The 20957-nt window shown below is 36.5% G+C and overlaps 1 protein-coding gene and 1 non-coding gene across 2 annotated transcripts; one reads left to right on the top strand and one right to left on the bottom strand.

The window, feature by feature from the left end:
- Positions 1–732: 732 nt before the first annotated feature.
- Positions 733–1479, bottom strand: LOC145095730 (uncharacterized). The gene has a single exon (XM_079033562.1). The coding sequence runs from the start codon at positions 1477–1479 to the stop codon at positions 733–735; it is 747 nt and encodes a 248-aa protein (XP_078889688.1).
- An 8479-nt stretch (positions 1480–9958) lies between these two features.
- Positions 9959–10065, top strand: LOC145096442 (small nucleolar RNA R71). Its single transcript, XR_013703851.1, has one exon. It is a non-coding gene; the product is annotated as a small nucleolar RNA R71 (small nucleolar RNA).
- Positions 10066–20957: the final 10892 nt, after the last annotated feature.

Below are 20957 nucleotides of genomic sequence, written 5' to 3' on the forward strand. Positions count from 1 at the left end.
TCCTCTACCTCGATTGCCTTGTTAGTCATTATTTCATCACATAATGAAGAATTTGGTGGTTTAAAGGTGAAAACTTCAAATGTGGTAGAGACTAGGGCTCGAAGCTTGGTTCTTATGATTGTGGTTGGCATTGCTTCTTGATCAGGCGTGTATGAGTCAATGGAAGAGTTATGCTCATCCTTATTCCAAGCCTTAGTATTTTCTTTATCTTCTAAGCTCTCCTTCTTTTCATGATGAATTGTTTCATCATTTTGCATAATTGTGTCAAGGCAAGCCAAATGTGCATTTTGGAAGTTGCACAAATCTTAAACAATTGCACTTTCCTCAAGTAGATTTTCCAATTGATCAGGAAAAACGTGCATGTTGGACAGAAAAAGTGCGTGTGGTCTGCAGGGATCTCCCTTTGGTTTTGTCTTTTGATTTGGACTCGTCGAGTCAGTGGGTGTTACTCGACGAGTCGGTGATCTTTCCACCCCTTTGTTTGTTTCTTGGTAATCAGCTTCCTCTAGCAACCTTTCTATCTCTTTTAAGTCCCTTTTAGAATAAAAATTCTCTTTCAGGGATAGTAGAAATTGATTTGGATTCTTGTAAAAGCGCAAGCTCTCTTTCTAACACTTCATCATCCAAATATATTGACGGAACTTTATCTTCTTTCGTCTCTTCATGCTTTTGCTCTTGCTCAGCTTTATAAATCACCGAATCATCCCCCACCCTTAGTTTTAGCATAGATTCTCACACATCAACTATAGCACAAGCGGTATTCAAGAAAGGCCTCCCAAGAATAATTGTAACTTTAAGGTCTTCCTCCATGTATAGCACTACGAAATCAGCAGGGAAAACAAATTTATCAACTTTGATGAGAAAATCTTTGCACCCTCCTCTTAGACGTATTATTGATTTATCGGCAATATGGATTGTCATACGGATAGGTTTTGGGTCCGACAAGTCTAGCTTTTTGAAGAAAGAATATGGCATAATATTTATACTTGCCCCCGAATCAGTCAATGCACAAGTGGCAGTTATATTTCCAAATTGACAAGGTATCGTGATGCTTCCTAGATCTCCCCTATTCGCTGGCAACTCATTCCATACTATTTCAGCCACTTCTGCCATATCTTTTCTAGATGTAAAGAGACTCTTTAACAAGCTTGCATATTTCGGGATTTGAAGTTTCGTTTCAATAAACGGAATATTCACTTGAAGGGCCTTTATATGCTCCATAAATTTCTTATACTCTAGAATCTGTTCACCAGGTATGGCTTGACTCGGAAATGACAAAGGAGGTCGGTAAAGCTTTAAAGAATAGCCATTTTTTTGACTCGTCGATTCCTTGTCTTGGGCTCGGCGAGTCGAGTCAGGATTCCCTGATTTCGAGTTTTCAGGCTCTTCAGCTTGCACCTTTACTGAGGCCATCTGGAGAGAGGTCAAAGGAGTAAAAAATTTCTCAGAAACTGTTGTTAGTGCATTTACATGTGCCATTCTTGGTTTTTGTTCTGTATTTCTAGGAAGTTCACCCGATCCTCGTAGGTTGATTTGTTGTGCAAGTTGGCCTAGCTGTTTTTAAATTTTATGAATGGATGCTTGTTGATTCCGAAGCATAGTTTGTTGATCCTGTTGGATTAGGTGTCTAAGTTCATAACGATTTCTGGAATGTACTTGACCCGATTAGCATGGTCCATTTGGGTTGCATGGCATCATGCATTTGGATAGACTAAAATGAGAGAAATAACACTTAAGGTTGATTAATATATTATAAGTTCTAATATATTAATAACATTATTTAATTAGTATTGATCAAGAATTAATTTGGAATTAATTAAGTGATCAAAAGAAGACTAATTAAATATATGGGTTGATCGTGTAAATCACCCATACTTGTATAGTGGGCTAATGCTCCTTGGATTATCAAGTTGGGCTAAAAACCATAGGATGCTCCATGGTGTTTTTGTACCCATGGATCCAAGAAATGAAGATTCATGTCAGTTAGGGTTTACATGGTGTAACCCTAATTATGACACACTATATAAGCAACATGTTGTAGACCAAAATCGACACTAGTGAGAACAAGAGGGCATAGCCGATTGTAGAAGTGTTATATTTCTCTCAAGGTGCTAGGCTCACAAGGTTCTCAAGGAATTCAAGAAACTAAAGGTATGTATTTCATACTATCTTTTATGTTTAAAAGTTCTCCATGTATGCTAGATAGGTTATGAACCTTGGAAAAACAAATTTGCATGTATCATAGATAAAACATAGATCCAAGTTTTCTAGTGTTTCATGTACACCATATGAGTGTTAGAATGCTCAAAACCCTTTAGTGGTAACAAAGCCTAGGCTTGTTTGTTTGATACTTGATGCAAAATTGTGAAAAAACTCAGTTTTTTTGCACTCTGCAGCATAAACTCGCCGAGTCCATGGGGGGACTCAATGAGTCCATGGGTAAACTCATCCTAATCGTCGAGTAGGTTCATGCACTCGACGAGTAGGAGGCCCATAATGCAAATTTTCAACTTTTGCTACTGGAAATGGACTAGAAACATTACCCTAAACTGTTTTGGTGTTTTAAAACTTGTTTTAGATGGTGTAATGGTTATGCTAATCCATTTATAATGGATAATATCAAAATTCCATGTTTTATATGTGTTCATATGATTCTTGAAATTTTGATATGATATGCATGTTCTTATGAGTTATTGGTAGATCATAGGAATTACTTGCTAAATTGTTAACGATTAATTCTTGGATCAATTATCTGTTTTAATGGAATCCATAATTTGTCCTCAAGTTATGGATTACCAAAAGTCACACTTTTAAAGACCATTAAAGAAACACATAGGTTACATAAAATGAAAACTCACTCATTTGATTAAACCATTAACTCATAAGTTATGAAATGTAAAGTTTTGTAAATTTACAAAACTTGCCCTTAAGTTTTGGAACATGTTAAGTCACTCTAAAAACTGTAGTTCCAACCCCTAGAATTTTAAAAGTTAAAATTCAACCCTTATACTTTATAATATTATAAGTTTAATAATAATTATATATGTATAAGAAAAAGTTGTTTTACCATTAGTAGGCGTCATTCACGAAGCCGATCTATAAGGCGGGTATAAGGTTGCTGCTTGTAAAATGGTAGCTTAATGGGTGCCCATTCTCACCCACCGCTTCCTTGATCGGTGGAGGGTCGATAGCCGAACGAGTAAGACAAGGACTTCAAATATTCATTAAAAGTATGAGGATTATAAAGTAACTAAATGTTATTTATAAATTCCCAATCTTATTTACTTTAGGAAAATGTGAATAAGGTGCTAACCCATGAAATTACACTTTGCACTTTGATTAAGTCGTTAGTGGAGCGTGTGTGGTTAATCGGCACACTAGCCTGGACTTAACAAGGTAGGAAAAGGGTAAATATTTATCATAGTATCGGTGGAGCGCGTGTGGTTAACCGACACATCGATTGAGGGGTGAATATTAAGAATACAAAAGTAATTTTCATGGTTACTTCACACCTTGTTTTGTGATCCTCGGCATCCCAGTCACAAAACCTGAAGGGCACACTCGAGATTGAAACATGCCATTGAAAAGTTCAATGAATCTCAAAGAATCTAGGAGTTTTAAAAACCAATTAAAACCTAATAATTTATTTCATTTTTCATGGTGGAAATTGGTGAATCGTGATACACCTGCCTTCAAATATTTTATAGCTTGGATTACAGCATCCCTCTTCTAAGTTATAAAATATTGTGTTGGGTCCTAGCCTTAATATTAAATTTGGGTGTTTTATTAAGGACTATATTTATATCTAATCAAAACTTGTCTTTCTTCTTTTCAGATGTCTTCCAATAATGCTGCTTCTGGCTCAAACCCTACCGACTCCTTCTTTCTCATGAAACTTTGTGGGAGAGTCATCTTTGATGGATCCAACTTTATGGATTGGATCAGGAACATTAGGATGGTCTCTCGGTATGAGGACAAAGAATATGTCCTCGATAAGGAGCTTAAAGAACTCGAGCCGTCTGCTACTCCTGAGGAGATCGCTGAATATTAGGCCCATGAAAGAGATGCTACCAAACTGGCATGCATCGTGTTGGCCACAATGACAGTCGAGTTCCAAAAGTCCTATGAGGACTATTATCCTTTTGAGATGCACCAGGATTTGATGGACCACTACCATCAGAGTGTTCGCCAAGAGCGATATGGAATCATCTCCTCTATGATAACAACCCGGATGAAGGATGGTGAACCTATCACGGGCCACATGCAGAAAATGCAAAGTTATGTGGACCGTTTGCTGAAACTGAATGTGAACTTCCTCGAGGAGCTAGCAATAGATATCATTTTGCACTCCTTACCATCATGTTATGATCAATTCCGCATGACATACCACATGAACAAGGAGGAAGTTATCCTCAGCAAGCTCCAAGGAATCCTAAAGACGGCAGAAACAGGTCTTAAAGGTAACCCAGTTGTTACCACTCCTACTCCTACTCCAAAATACACCACTGTCCTGGCAATCAGAAAAGGTAGAGGGAAAAAAAGGAAGAACTCTTCGAATGGTACCAAGGGTAAGACCATTGATGGCTCCTCTTCAAGTGGAACCAAGAAAGGTTTCGTCACTCCTTCTTCTGACCCAAAAGAGGCTGAATGCTTCTATTTCCATGAAAAGTCGCATTGGAAGTGGAACTGCCCAAAGTATAAGCAAGATATTAAGGATGGGAAAGTGAAACCCAACCATGCAGGTATTTACACAATATTGTCTAATAACTCACCCTATTCTAACTCTTGGGTCCTTGATACATGATGTGGAATTCACATATGTTCTGATTTGCAGGGACTAAGAAGAAGTGAGAATGTGGAGCATGGAAAGATAAACTTGATCTTGGGGAATATGAAAGCTTCACCTATCACCAAGATTGGACTTTATTATTTGTTGCTAAGTAGTGGGTTTACATTAGAATTGAATAAATGTTGTTACTCGCCTGAAATTACAAGAAATATTATTTCCTTTCATGCTTTGTACAAACAAGGGTTTACCTTTTCTTTTGATAATGAAATTGGTGGAGTAAATGCTTTCTTTAATAATGTTCTTTATTTTAAAGCATTACCTTGTGATGGTGTGTATGAAGCTGTGTTTGTTGTAGATAACCTAGAAAATAATGTGTTATGTATTGATTCTTTTAATATTAATAACTTGGATAAAGCATCATTATGGTCTTTTTGTCTTGGACATGTAAGCAAGAAACACATATGCCAACTCCAAAAGGGTGGAGTCTTGGAGTTGTTTGACCTAATGTCAGATGATAGTTGTGAATCTTGTCTGCTTGGGAAAATGACAAAGTTACCCGACACTGGTACTTGTGCTAAGGGTGAGGGTTTGTTGGGCCTCATACACACTGATGTCTGTGGACCCTTCAGAACCGCCACAAGAGATGGTAACCGCTTCTATGTGACTTTTACTGATGATTTTAGTAGATATGGATATGTCTACTTAATCAAGAATAAGTCAGAGACCTTTGAAAGATTCAAAGAGTTCAAGCAGGAAGTGGAGAATCAATTGGGCAGGAACATTAAGATGCTTCGATCCGATCGAGGTGGTGAGTATCTTAGTACATAGTTCATTGACTATCTTAAGGAATGTGAGATTATCTCACAATTGACACCTCCTAGGACACCACAACTTAATGGTGTGGCTGAGAGGGGCAATCGAACCTTGTTGGATATGGTTTGTTCTATGATGAGTCGAGCTTCGCTACCATTCTCATTTTAGGGTTATGCCTTAGACATTGCCGCCCATCTCCTTAATCTAGTTCCTACAAAGAAGGTTGCCAAAACACTTCATGAGATGTGGACCGGAAAAGTTCCCAATCTGGACCACATCAAGATTTGGGGTTGCGAGGCTTTTGTGAGGCGCGAGTCTCACGATAAGCTCAAACCTCAAAATGAGAGGTGTATATTCATCAGCTACCCACAGAGATCCTTTGGTTATATCTTCTACAGACCTAGTGATAATGTGGTAGTTGTAGCAAGGAAAGGAGTCTTTTGCGAGAGAGAATTCATGAGCCAAGGAAACAGTGGGAGGCAAATTGACCTTGAAGAATTTCAAGAGTCAAGTGGTTAAGGAACCTCAAACCCTAGCAATCAACCAGAGGAGGAAACTCCTGTTGATCTGACAGAAGATTCAGTACCTCTGAGGCGTTCCACGAGAGTTAGGAATGCACCTGAGCATTACTATGGTTTTCATATTACTGCGGAAGGTGATACACTTATCAATGATAGCACACTGGTAAGTTTGGATGAAACTAACAGCTACACGGAATCCATGGCAGGCCCTGAGGCTGTTAAATGGAAATAGGGTATGGATAGCAAGATACAATCCATGTATGACAATCAAGTTTGGAACTTGGTTGACAATGTACGAGGTCACAAGACAGTCGGGTGTAAATGGATCTTCAAGAGGAAGATCGACATGGATGGTAATGTATACACTTATAAGGGGCGACTAGTTGCAAAGGGCTTTTCTCAAACTTCGGGAGTTGATTATGAAGAGACGTTTTCACCAGTAGCGAAGATTAATTCTATTAGGGTTATGTTAGCCATTACTGCATTTCATGATTATGAAATAGGGCAAATAGATGTCAAAATCGCTTTCCTTAGTGGAAAGTTGACTGAGGATTTTTACATGAGTCAGCCAAAGGGTTTTGTCAGTACAGAGTACCCTAATAAAGTGTGTAATCTTGATAAATCCATTTATGGATTAAAGCAAGCACCTCGCAGATGGAATCTTTGCTTTGATGAGAAAGTCAAAGAGTTTGGCTTTTCAAGGAGTGTAGATGAATCTTGTGTATATGTCAAGGCTATGTGGATGACATACTACTCATAGTAAATGACATCCCAACTCTGCAAGAACTTAAGTCCTGTCTTGGGAAGTGTTTCGCTATGAACGACCTTGGAGAAGCTGACTATATCTTAGTGATAAGGATTCTGAGAGACAGGAGTAAAACACTAATTGGACTTAATCAGATTACCTACTTGGAGAAGGTGCTGAATAGATTCGGCCTACCGAATTCCAAGAAAGGAGAGTTCCCGATCTAGAGTAATGCAAGACTGAGTAAAACTCAGTGTCCGTGTATGGAGGTTGAGATAGCAGAAATGATTCGAGTATCGTATGCTTCCGTTGTAGGCTCGATCATGTATGCGGTAAAGAACATTCTCAAGTCCCTGCGGAGGACTAAGGATTGGGTCCTTACCCTCAGTGGGAGTGATTACTTGAGAGTATTGGGGTATAGTGATGCTAGCTTTTAGAATGATAGGGATAATTTCCGCTCTGAATCAGGCTGGGTCTTTACCTTAAACGGAGGGCAATTTCTTGGAAAAGTTCCAACTAGGAGACACTAGCTGATTCAACTTGCGAATCAGAGTATATAATGGAAAGCGAGGCATCAAAGGAGGCTATATGGCTAAATAACTTCATTGGAGATCTTGGAGTTGTACCAGCTATAAAGGAGCCTATAGAGATTTTCCGTGATAGTGATAGTGCAATTGCCTTAGCCAAGGAACCAAGGGATCACGGGAGATCCAAACACATTGGCAGAAAATATCATTTCATCAGACATCAAATAAAAGAAGGACTCCTCGTGGCAAAGAGGGTATCATCGGATGAGAACCCGACAGATCCCCTCATGAAGGGATTGGGCAGGGATAAGCATCTCCAGCATGCAAGGCACATAGGGCTGAAGGATGATATTAGTTTTAGTAGTTAGATAGCTTTAAAACGTGTATAGTGTAATTGACATTTGATGATGAATAAAAGTTGTATTTATTTATGAGTAAAGTATTGATATCCTTTTTCAATCGTTTACTATCATTTCATTTTGCATGTTTTGACTTCCAGAATAATTATGTTATGTTATTTCATATTATTCAAATTCTCCACAGTCGGTCATATGTTGGAAGTAAATATGAATTAAGATTGTCATGCGTTGGCTTGTAGAGGTCTAAGATGTTGGACATAGCAAAGTGGTGCTACAACACTCATGAGTGCTCATAAGTTCCGAGTGTTGAATTCAACCCATGCTCACTGGTATCATATATGTCTTCAAACCTAGTGAGATGACTTGTTGCGTATGAGTTGGTTATACATTGATTGTACGAAAACTTATTGGTATCTCAATGTTATAAAACGTGTCTTTGTGTATGATTCAAAAAGTAGTAGAACACACATATGAGTCGAAGTTTATCTGTTCCTTCTTGGATTAGAAGCGATATATGGGCCCCTCGATGATTTTGTGTTGACCCATGTACCGGGCCCGGTCAGAACTAAATTGATGTGTTCAATTAAGTTCTATGTCAAAAAAATCGGAAATCGGGAAACAAACTGTTGGACAATAAGTATGACATTGTTCCATGTATTTGTCCAGCTAATATCTAGAACAGAGGATTATATGATCACTTATCTTAAATGGCGTATCATCATCTCAGTTCTGCGAGACCTTGAAAGAGCTACGATTGTTGATCGGTTCTTGAAGTCATTGTTGCAATTATAGTTATTAGACTTATACAAGTGGAAGACTATTGGATTAGGTGTCTAAGTTCATAACTATTTCTGGAATGTACTTGACCCGATTAGCATGGTCCATTTGGGTTGCATGGCATCATGCATTTGGATAGACTAAAATGAAATAAATAACACATAAGTTTTATTAAGATATTATAAGTTCTAATATATTAATAATATTATTTAATTAGTATTGATCTAGCATTAATTAAGTGATCAAAAGAAGACTAATTAAATATATGGGTTGATCGTGTAAATCACCCATACTTGTATAGTGGGCTAATGCTCCTTGGATTATCAAGTTGGGCTAAAAACCATAGGATGCTCCATGGTGTTTTTGTACCCATGGATCCAAGAAATGAAGATTCATGTCAGTTAGGGTTTACATGGTGTAACCCTAATTATGACACACTATATAAGCAACATCTTGTAGACCAAAATCGGCAATAATGAGAACAAGAGGGAATAGCCGATTTTAGAAGTATTATATTTCTCTCAAGGTTATTCCACGTGTATTTGGTGTTGTGTGAGACATTTGAGGCATCACACTTGGGGTGCTCGGCACACAAGGTTCTCAAGGAATTCAAGCAACTAAAAATATGTATTTCTTACTATCTTTTATGTTTAAAAGTTCCCCATGTATGCTAGATAGGTTATGAACCATGGAAAAACAAATTTGCATGTATTATAGATAAAACATAGATCCAAGGTTTCTAGGGTTGCATATACACCATAGGAGTGTTAGAATGCTTAAAACCCTTCAGATCCATCATCATAGATTGGTGCTCTATAAGCATATTTTGTTGCTCCTTCATTTCAACGTCGGTATCATTGTGCCTTTTCTCGAACGCGACTACAAATCTTGTAAACATATCTTCCAATTCTGATTTCTTTTCTTGCACTGGTTCCTCCTTTTGATAGAAACCTCTGGCTTTTTTCTTAAACTTTTCTTCCTTTTCCTTCTTGTATTCATCGTACGGGAGCCATTATTTCTTGGGTTTTCGCCAATCATCATCATACTTGTCGCCACTTGAATAGCAGACTTGTGCTTTCTGGTTCTTATTCTCGTCCAAATCACAATCTCTAGTAAGGTGAGGCTCGTTACAATTCTCACATTCCAACCGGATAACATGTATAGATTGGTCCATCTTATTCATTCTTCAATCTAAACTCTCCAACTTAACCATCACTGCTGCCATGCTATCAGTAACTGAGTTGACTACCCCTCAATTTGGGTCATTCCTTGGGTTATGATATTTTCTAGAATGCTTAGAGAATTCTTCAATTAAGGCCTTTGTCACCGAGGGTGCCTTCTTTGTGAGTGGTACTTGCGAATCAAGGAGCTGCCTAGTTGTAAGATTCACTCCATTATAGAAAATGGAGACTTCTTGTTGACTGTTCAGATCATGATGCGGGTAGTTCCTTAGTAAGCCTTTGTATATTTCCCATGCTTCATATAGTGACTCTCCAGCTTGTTGCTCAAAGTTTGCTATGGCCTTCTTCAACTTTGTTATCTTTGATGGGGTGGCAAAATTAATCAATAAATTCCACTTTCATCTTAGCCCAAGTAGTGATGGATCCTGGAGGGAGTGATTTCAGCCAATCTTTCGCAGCCCCCTTAAATGTGACTGGTAGCATTCGAAGCAAAACAATGTTTCGGGCCACATTAGGGACATTGAAGTAGTAGGCTATATCGTTGACGTCGTCTAGATACTTGTATGCGTCTTCATGATCCTTCCCGTAGAATGGAATTTCCTTAAGTTGAGCAAGTATGTGGCCCTTAATTTCAAAGGTGGCAGTTGCAGGAATCGCGGGTTGCACGAGTCCTGGGCCGGTATCATCTTACATCCTTTTCTTCTGTTCACCCAGGGGAACTTCATCAATGTTAGCCATGGGCTTAGCTAGTTCGCCTTCTAAATCGCTTCCTTCATCAAATTCACTTTCTTCTCTTTCGGTTTCGTACTCGGTATCCTCCTTCTTCGGGTCTTCGTCCGCCACTGAAGAGATGCTGGATTATCCTACTTTCTTGCCCTTTTTCTTACTAAAAACATATTTGAGATTCTTCAACGGTGAATTCTTCGATGTTGCGGTTTCTCCTACGGTTTTTCCTTTATTTTTCCTCAATGTTGCTTCTGGGTCTTCAAGTGGTGGAATCAAAGGTGTACCTCCACCTCTGGTCATAAACGAACTGCAAGCAAAACAGAAAACACGCGTAAAAAGAACAAAAATAAACTTAAAACAAAAAAACTATGTGTTCAGCGATGGACTCGTCGAGTAGCTTCGACTGCACTCTGCGAGTACAGAGCTAAAACAAAAATAAATTAAACAAAAATTCTAAAAACAGAAAAACATAAAACATAACCTAATGACTAAATTACTAATGCAATAACTTTGTGCAAGATGGATCTCACACAAAGGATCGATAATACTAGAAATTAGAATTCATTTTTGAACTGTTCTCCGACAATGTCGCCAAAAACTTGGTGTGTGTGAAACTAACCAGTTTTATCATACTTTTAAAATATAAATTAGACACACAAAAGGCAGTGGACCTTTCAATTGGTGGTATAGTTAAATAAGCAGAGTATCGAACTCAGGGAACGGTAATTAAACTAATAACTAGAATTAACATCACCAAATAATAAAAGTAAAAGGGTTTCTCTAGTTTTGCAAGACTAGAAACTTAGATGACCTAACTAACACACAAATTAAATAACTAATGGCTAAATCAAGTAAAAGTCAACTAAATTCAATAATAAGATGACTTCTGTTTAGGTTCGGTTTATCTACTCCTATTGTTGTTTTTATGGCAAGCGCAATGGATTAATTATTATTGGCTACCGATTAAAGTGATTAGGTTCACATTCTCTATTACCAATTCTTAGAAAACATATCAACTCAAACAATGGCCAGTTGATAAAAATAATAAATTTCCTAGTTAATTATTCGGGTTAAATAAGAGTTGTTGTAGTTAATTAAATTGGTCATTCAATTAACCTCTTGTTGATGGTTATCACACAAGCTCACACATTAATTTACCTATTTTCTAGTTAATCCTAGTTTGACATTCGCTATTCCTAGGCACATGGCAATGCTTTCACATAAATCTCATGAGATAAGCAATTAAGAGATGTTCATGCTACTTAATTACATGATAATTAACAGAAAATAATTATGGTTAATGCATAAGGTTATTTAATAAGCTTAATAAAACTAAATTCACCAATAAATAATTAATCCAACCACAAATCAATTTATAGTTGTAAATTTTCCTACCCTAAACAGAAGATATAAAGTTTAGCTCATGATTGTAGCAGAAAGCAACTCAAAAACAATGTCTAGTAGTTTAAACATGATTAAAACAATAGATAAAGTAAAGAGTAAACTTATGTTTCCTTTAATCTTCTTAGAGTTGAAAACTAGGGTTGACTCTTACGATTTCCATAGCTCCAGTAGCCTTTCTACTTGCAAGGTAATCCCCCAAAAATCCAGAGAGAGTCTTGGTTCAGAATTTGGCCTCTATTTATAGTTTTTAGAAAACAGAGGCTACTCGTCGAGTCCTCTTTTAGCATCTGTGTATGATAAGGAATTTACCTATTTCTTCGTGAACCTTCGTGGGTACTTATCGAGTAGACGTTGTTACTCGCCAAGTAGCTTCAGGATTTGGCTCTTTTTTCTTCTTTCTTTAATTCCCGAGCTTCCAATTGTATTTCCTACTTCCTTTTTCTTCCGAGCATAATTTTTGGACTGAAAATACAATTTAAACACTATTAAGTACCTTTTGTCCATAATGTGCAAATAATTAGCTAATAAATGATAAAAATCTATATTAAATATATAGCTAAATATCCACATATCAATGTCTATAATGATTTTAGGATCATAACACATATTTTTCGCACACCTACATTCTGGTTGTTTTTTACTAAAGATGGTTTAGGATATGTATCACAGTGTGTGTGAAGTGTAAGAATAATGAGATATGAAGATGGACAATGAGTCTTTCACAAATTTATGGTGACAATAAGTATGATGAACAAGAAAATTTTCAAATAACCATAATCCCAAGTTGGTTCAAACTCTAAATATCAAGGGCTAAAAAAAAATCATGGTTAAAGATTCCATCAATTTAGTAGTTTCAGACTTGGAATAAAAATTACACGCAAGAAAAAAATAGTTTTGAGATTTTTCATTTTTCAAATAAAAGACAAAAAATAATTAAAATCTTTTTGGGATTTTTGATTTTTAAACAAAATCAAAAATAAAAAAAAATCTTTTTGGAATTTTAGATTTAAAAAAAATAAATAAATAAATAAAATTTTTTAAGATTTTTGATTTTACAAAACGGATCAAAATAAGAAAATGAGAATTTTACCAAAACGTTGATTATAAACTATCATCTCTGAATGATTTAGTGCAAATTGTAAACGCCAAACTCTGCAAAGTGCTGAATATGAACAGTAACTTCTGAAAAGTTAATTAACAATTGCGAAGTTCCATGTATATCAAAATCCACTTTAAGAGACAAAAAGATCAGTATCAAGGCTATAAGTTTGAACTAGATTTTGGTATATAACATGCTTCCATCATTCCCAACCTATTAAATATTCTTAGAAATGATATTTCATCAAGTGGTTTAGTAAAAATATCAACAAGTTGATCTGTGGTATGGACAAAATGAACTTTGATATTGCCATCTTCAACACGATCTTTGATGAAATGCTATCAAAGAGGAACATGTTTTGTCTTTAAATGTTGAACTGGGTTATGAAACATGCGCATTGCACTCTGAGAGTCACGAAATAAAGGTATTTTCTTCATGTTGATTGCATAGATACAAATTTATTGTTATATCCATGTTACTTGCGAAGTGCACACAACAACAACAACAACATACTCTGCCTCTTCAGTAGATATCGACACACTTGTTTGCTTCTTTGACTACCAAATCACAAGTTTGATGGGTTTTATAGGTTACAAAAATTATGGTTGTGAATTTCACTTAACACTTAATGGCACAAGCAGCCGAAAGGATCTGTGTCATAATACTTTGAATGTAATATACAATGAACAACAAAGCTAAACCTAATTTAAACCCTACTATAATATAAATACAAAAATTCAGGTTACATACCTTTGATTTGTTGTAGCAAACAAATCACTTCAATCCCTTGTAGTTGCTAGTCTTGAAAAGTTTAGCACGAAAAGGATGATTCTTTTAATGGATCACACCCAAACCCTAACACTAGAAGACAAGAAAGGAGAGAGAAGGAGATGAAGAAAAATTAAAATTTCTCTAGGTTCAAGAGTGCGTTAAAAAGGTTGACCCAAGGGTCCTATTTATTGCTGTTAGGAAACCCTGGACACCTTAGATTTGAAAATATAATATTAATATGTCAAATCACGAAATTATCTAGTTTCCTAATCATCATTTACATGCTTCTAGAGACCGTAATAGGGTCCTTAAAACCGTCCATATGATGGAAGTTTCTAGATCCTCTCATTTATTCAACTATTGAACAATTACAACTCAACATTTGCACATTTAATTTATTCGAATTAATCATGAATTAATTCAAGATTAAGTCTGATTAATAATTAATCAAGTCTAATTGATTTCACATTAATTTACTAATCATATAAATTATCAAAGTAATTATTTTACAATTGATCTCATATTAATTTATCAATAACATAATAAAATAATATATCAACTATCTATTTCCAATTAATATATTAATCATATAATATATTAACAAATATTTCATTAGAATTTATTAATCATATAGTAAATTTATCATCTTTATACAAATGTATGTTGGGTTTTAAGCATTCTAACACTCCTAAGGTGTTCATGCAACCCAAGAAACCTTGGATCTATGTTTGACTAAGATACATGAAAAATTAATTTCCAAGGTTCATAATCCTATCTAGCATACATGGGGAACTTTTAAACATAAAGTTAGCTAGAACAACATACCTTGTAGTAGTTTAGATTACTTGAAAACCTTGTGATCCTAGCACCCGAAGTGTGATGCCTCAAATATCTCACACAACACCGAATGCTTTTGGAATGACTTGAGAGAAATGCCACACACTTAGAAATCGGCTATGCCCTCTAACTCTTGCTTAAGTAGCCGATTTTGGTGAACATATTAATCCTTATATAGTGTGTTACAATTTGGGTTACACCATGTAAACCCTAATTGTCATGACCTTTCATTTCCGTGACCCATGGGTTATATAACCACCATGGAGTATCCTATGGGTTTTAGCCCGACTTGATAATCCATGGAGCATTAGCCCACTATACAAGTATGAGTGATTTACACAATCAAGCCATATATTTAATTAGTCGCCTTTTGACCACTTAATTAATTCCAAATTAATTCTTTATCAAGAGTAATTAAATAATATTTTTAATATATTAGAACTTATAATATATTAACAACCATAAGTGTTATTTCTCTCATTTTAGTCTATCCAAATGCATGATGCATGCAACCCAAATGGACCATGCTAAATCGGGTCAAGTACATACCAGAAATAGTTATGGACTTAGACACCTTATCCAACAGTCTCCCACTTGGATAAGTCTAATAACTATAACTACAAGTATGACTTCAGGAACCGATCAACAATCGTAGCTCTTTCAAGGTCTCTCGGAACTGAGATAATGATGGTATGCCATTTAAGATAAGTGATCATATAATCCTCTATTCTAGATATCAACCGGACAAATACGTGGAACAATGTCTTACTTATTGTCCAACAGTTTATTACTCGATTTCCGATTTGTTTGACAAAGAACTTAATTGAACACATCAATTTAGTTCTGACTGGGCCCGTTACATGGGTCAAAACAAAATCATCGAGGGTCCCAGATATCGCTTCTAATCGAAGAAGGAACATATAAACTTCGACTCATATGCTTGTTCTACTACTTGTTGAATCACACACAAAAGCATGTTTTATAACATCGAATTACCAATGCCTTTTCGTACAATCAATGTATAACCAAATCATAGGCAACAAGTCATATCTCTAGGTTTGAAGAATTATATGATATTACTGTCTCACGATCACTCGAGATAAATTCCATGAAGTGATACCAGTGAGTGTGGGTTGAATCCAATGCTCAGAACTTATGAGCACTCATGAGTGTTGTAGCCATGTCCAACAACTTAGACCTCTACAACCAACTCATGACAGTCTTGATTCATACCTAGTTCCAACATATGACCGACTATGGATAATTCGAATAATATGATATACAAAACATAATTATTCCGAAAGTCAAAACACGCAAAAGAAATATAGTACACGATTGACAAAAGATAGCAACACTTTACTCATATATAAACATAACTTTTATTCATCATCAAATGTCAATTATACTTTACAAATTTCAGATCTAGCTAACTACTAAAACTAATATCATCCTTCGGCCCTATGGGCCTCGCATGCTGGAGATGCTTAACCATACTCAGTTCCTTCGCGAGGGGATCTGCTAGGTTCTCATACGATGATACCCTCTTTGCCACCAGGAGTCCTTCTTTTATTCGATGTCTGATGAAATGGTATTTTCTATCAATATGTCTGGATCTCCCATGATCTCTTGGTTCTTTCGCTAAGGAAACTGTGCTTTCACTATCAGAAAAAATTTTCATAGGCTCCTTTATATCCGGAACAACTCCAAGGTCTCCAATGAAGTTCTTCAGCCATATGGCCTCCTTTGCTGCCTCGCTTGCCGCTATATACTCTGATTTGCATGTTGAATCAGCCACTGTCTCCTGATTGGAACTTTACCATGTAATTGCTCCTGCGTTTAAGGTAAAGACCCAGCTTGACTGAGAGCAGAAGTTATCCCTATCAGTCTGGAAGCTAGCATCACTATACCCTACAACTCTCAAGTCATCACTCCCACCGAGGGTAAGGACCCAGTCCTTAGTCCTTAGCTGGTACTTGAGGATATTCTTTACTTGAGGATTCCCCTGATATCTGCTCACCATGCTCAAGGCAAAGTCCACATTTCTACTATCTCAGAAGCATAAGGTACTCGACTCATTTCTACTATCTCAGCCTCAGTACTCGGGCTTTGAATCTTACTCAATATGGCGTTACTCTGGATGGGTAACTCTCCTTTCTTGGAACCTTGCATGTTGAACCTCTTCATCACCTTATCCAAGTACGTCTTCTGACTAAGTCCAATTAGTCTTTTACTCCGGTCTCTCAAAATCCTTATCCCTAGAATATAGGTAGCTTCTCTTAGGTCTTTCATAGCGAAACACTTCCCAAGCCAGGACTTCACTTCCTGCAAGGTTGGGATGTCATTTCCTATGAGTAGTATGTCATCCACATACAATACCAAAAGGCTAACTATACTCCCACTGGCCTTGACGTATGCACAAGATTCATCTTCACTCCTCGAAAAGCCAAATTGTTTGACTTTTTCATCGATAGAAAGATTCCATCTGCGAGGTGCTTGTTTCAATCCATAGATGGATATCTCAAGCGTACACACTCTATTAGAGTATTATGTACTGAAAAAACCCTCTGGCTGACACATGTAAACATCTTCAGCCAGACTTCCATTATGGAAGGCGGTTTTGACATCCATTTGCCATATTTCATAGTCATGAAATTCAACAATGGCTAACAGGACCCTAATGGACTTAATCTTTGCTACTGGTGAAAAGGTCTCATCATAATCAACTCCTGGAGTTTGAGAAAATCCCTTTGCAACCAGTCGTGCCTTATACATGTGTATATTACCATCCATGTCGGTCTTCTTCTTGAAGATCCATTTGCACCCAACTATGTTACGATCTGGTACATTGTCAACCAAGTTCCAAACTTGATTGTCATACATGGATTGTATCTCTCTGTCCATTTCCTCTTTCCATTAAGCAGACTCGGGGCCTGCCATGGCTTCTGCATATTTGTTAGGTTCATCCAGACTTACCAGTGTCTCATCACTGATAAGTGTCTCACCTTCCACAGTAATATGGAAACCATAGTAGTGCTCAGGTTCATTCTTAATCCTTTTGGAATGCCTCAGAGGTACAAACTCGTCAATAAGATCAATAGGAGTTTCCTCCTCAGGTTGATTGCTAGGGTTTGAAGTTCCTTCACCACTTGACTCTTGAATTTATTCAAGGTCAATTGGCCTCCCACTTTTTCCTAGGCATATGAACTCTCTCTCTCTCTCTCTCTCTCTCTCTCTCAAGACACCCCTCCTTGCTACAAAGACCACATTCTCACTGGGTCTGTAGAAGAGGTAACCGAAGGATGTATGTGGGTAGCCGATGAAAATACATCTCTCACTTCGAGGTTCGAGATTATCATGAGTCTCACGCCTCATGAAAGCCTTGCAACCACAAATCTTGATGTGGTCTAGATTAGGAACTTTTCCAGTCCACATCTCATGAGGAGTTTTGGCAACTTTCTTTGTAGGGACTAGATTAAGGATATGGGAGGCATTCTCTAAGGTATACTCCCAGAATGAGATTGGTAGCGAAGCTCGAATTATCATGGAACGAACCATATCAAACACGGTTTGATTACGCCTCTCAGCCACACCATTCAACTGTGGTGTCCTGGGAGGTGTCAATTATGAGAAAATCCCACATTCTTTAAGATAGTCGAGGTACTATGTAGTAAGATACTCACCACCATGATCGGATCCAAGCATCTTAATGTTCCTACCCAATTGATTCTCTACTTCTTGTTTAAACTCTTTAAACCTTTCAAAACTCTCTGACTTATGCTTGATTAAGTAGACATATCCATATCTACTATAATCATCTGAAATAGTTACATAATAACGATTAGCCTCCTTTATGGAACTTGAAGAGTCTTTTAATTAAAACTACTTTAAACTCATAAGTTATAGAATTAATTAGTTTTGAATAGTTTCAAAACTTGCCCTCAAGTTTTGGAATTTGAAAAAGTTTTCTCTTATGAATACTTTAATTCCAAGTTAAGCCCTTAGAATTTTAAAGAGTTAAAATTCAACCCTTATACTTTATAATATTATAAGTTAATAATATTTATATATGTATAAGAGCAAGTAAGTCTTACCGTTAGTAGGCCTCATTCACGATGTCGGTGTATAAGGGAGGTATAAGGTTACTGCATATAAAATGGCAGTTTAATGGGTGTCCACTCTCACCCACCGCTTCCTTGACCGGTGGAGGGTCGTTAGCCAAACGGGTAGGACAAGGACTAGAATTCTCCCTTCATTAAAAGTATTAATGATAAATACTAAGTAACTAAACCATTTATAAATACCCAATCTTAGTTACTTAGGAAAATGTGAATAAGGTGCTAATCCATGAAATTACACTTTGCACTTTCTTTAAGTCGGTTAGTGGAGCGTGTGTGGTTAACCGGCACACTAACTCGTATTTAACAAGGTAGGCAAAGGGTAACTTAATGTTTATCATAGTATCGATGGAGCGTATGTGGTTAACCGGCACATCGATTGAGGGGTAAACAATTAAGGGTACCAAGTAATTTGCATGGTAACTTCACACCTTGTTTTGTGATCCTCAGCATCCCAGTCACATAACCTAAAGGGCACACTCGAGATTGAAACATGTCATTGAATGTTCAATGAATCTCAAAACGTCTAGGAGTTTCAAATCCAATTAAAAACCTAATAATTTATTTCGTTTTTTATGGTGGAAATTGGTGAATCGTCATTCACCTACCTTCAAATATTCTATTGCTTGGATTACGGCATCCCTCTTCCAAGTTATAAAATATTGTGTTGGGTCCTAGCCTTAATATTTCATGGATGTTATATTAAGGAACTTAGATCAACTATCTTGAATATCTCCCAAAAGATGTCTAATTCAGACATCTATGATCTTCCCAAATCTCTTGGAACTTCACTTCCTTCACCTCCTCCAATTATTCTCCCTTACCGACAAGTTCAAGGTCACTCAAGCCCTAATCGCAGGAAAGGTCTATGTGTGCTCACATCTTGGAGATGAAGTCACATATTGACAAGCCGAGAGAGTTGGGTGTCAAAGTGAGTTCATTCACTTTCTAAGTCACATAGTGAGTTCGTTTGGGACTCCTATGAAATAGACTATGACAAGACCCTTAATGATCTTATCTATTTGCTTGGTGCTGCTGAATCAGCAATGATTTGGAAGGCTAGTAAAGCAAAATTGATTAGAAGATCGACTTCCCAAAAATTTAAGGACATTGGAAATGGTGACACTGGAAATCTAGAAAAAGCATTCTCTTCCCAATGGAAGGGATCGGCCATAGTCAACTCAATTGACCAAATGGTAAAGAGAAAGGATAAGTCTGAGATTATCCCATGTACCATTCCCAAAGGATCCATATGTTTCTATTGCCAAAAAGGAAAGCGAATTGGTTGCGAAGCTACCAAATTTACCTGAAAGATCATAAGGTTGGTAAAGTCAATAAGTTTGACTCTACTTCAGGTAAAGTCCAATATCAAACTCTATTTCTATTCTAAGATTCTTATTACCTGATGTGATTGGGTCACATGCTGATGTTTTATGAATCAAAGGAAAAATGAAAGAAACTTAAAGAAGGAGTATGCTGAATCTGACCGCGAAGATGGATTTCTATTGCTTGATTGAAGATCAGATTCTTAAGCTACTTCTTAGGAGTTATGATAGATTGCTAGGAAACACGTAATAACATAGTTTTCATTTCAAGTTACATTGTAAGGAAAACATTTTTTTCCACATTCTAAATAAATAAAAGTTTGTTTTACTTTATTTTATATCCTTACAATGAAATTCTTGAAAACTTGATGTTTGTATGTTTATAACAATATTGGAAATATGAATTTGATTCTTTCATTTATGGTAGTGTCTAAATTTACAAAATAAAGAAATATTCTCATCACCCAAGTTTCAATTGGACCGAAACTTGGAATCATACAAGGTGTTGAGTGTGATGTGTGAGAATTTTCAACTTTGGAAAATTAAGAGTAGTTTTGTGTTCACATGTATATGTGACTTAAGAGAAGGACTAAGGGATCAAGTACACTTTCTTGTGCACTTGACAAAGTACACCACAAAAGAACGATAAGACTATTCATCATGATTTACTAAGGTTTAGTAAATATGATTATACTTACAAGCTTAAGTATAATTCTGAGACATTGGAAAATTTTCAATGTATGATAGAACGAATAAAAAGAATCAAATTAGGCAGAAGGATAAAAGTTTCTCAAATCTGAAAAGATGGGAGAGTACTTTAGTATCATGTTTTAAGATCATCTTAATGATTTTGAGACCTTATTACAATTCATCCTCTAAGTGCATTATGATAGTTAGGAAGAGGAGTTATGAATTGTTGAAGTGGTTAAACCAAAAAGATGATTCATACTTGGTTCCAAAAACAATTC

This window comes from Lactuca serriola, chromosome 3 (genome assembly GCF_051521515.1).
Source record: "Lactuca serriola cultivar US96UC23 chromosome 3, Lser_US96UC23_V15, whole genome shotgun sequence".
In the NCBI taxonomy this organism is placed as follows: Eukaryota; Viridiplantae; Streptophyta; class Magnoliopsida; order Asterales; family Asteraceae; genus Lactuca; species Lactuca serriola.

Bases quoted from the DNA above. Each gene is read 5' to 3' on its own strand.
- LOC145095730 (XM_079033562.1), bottom strand. From the start codon at position 1,479: ATGGCACATGTAAATGCACTAACAACAGTTTCTGAGAAATTTTTTACT.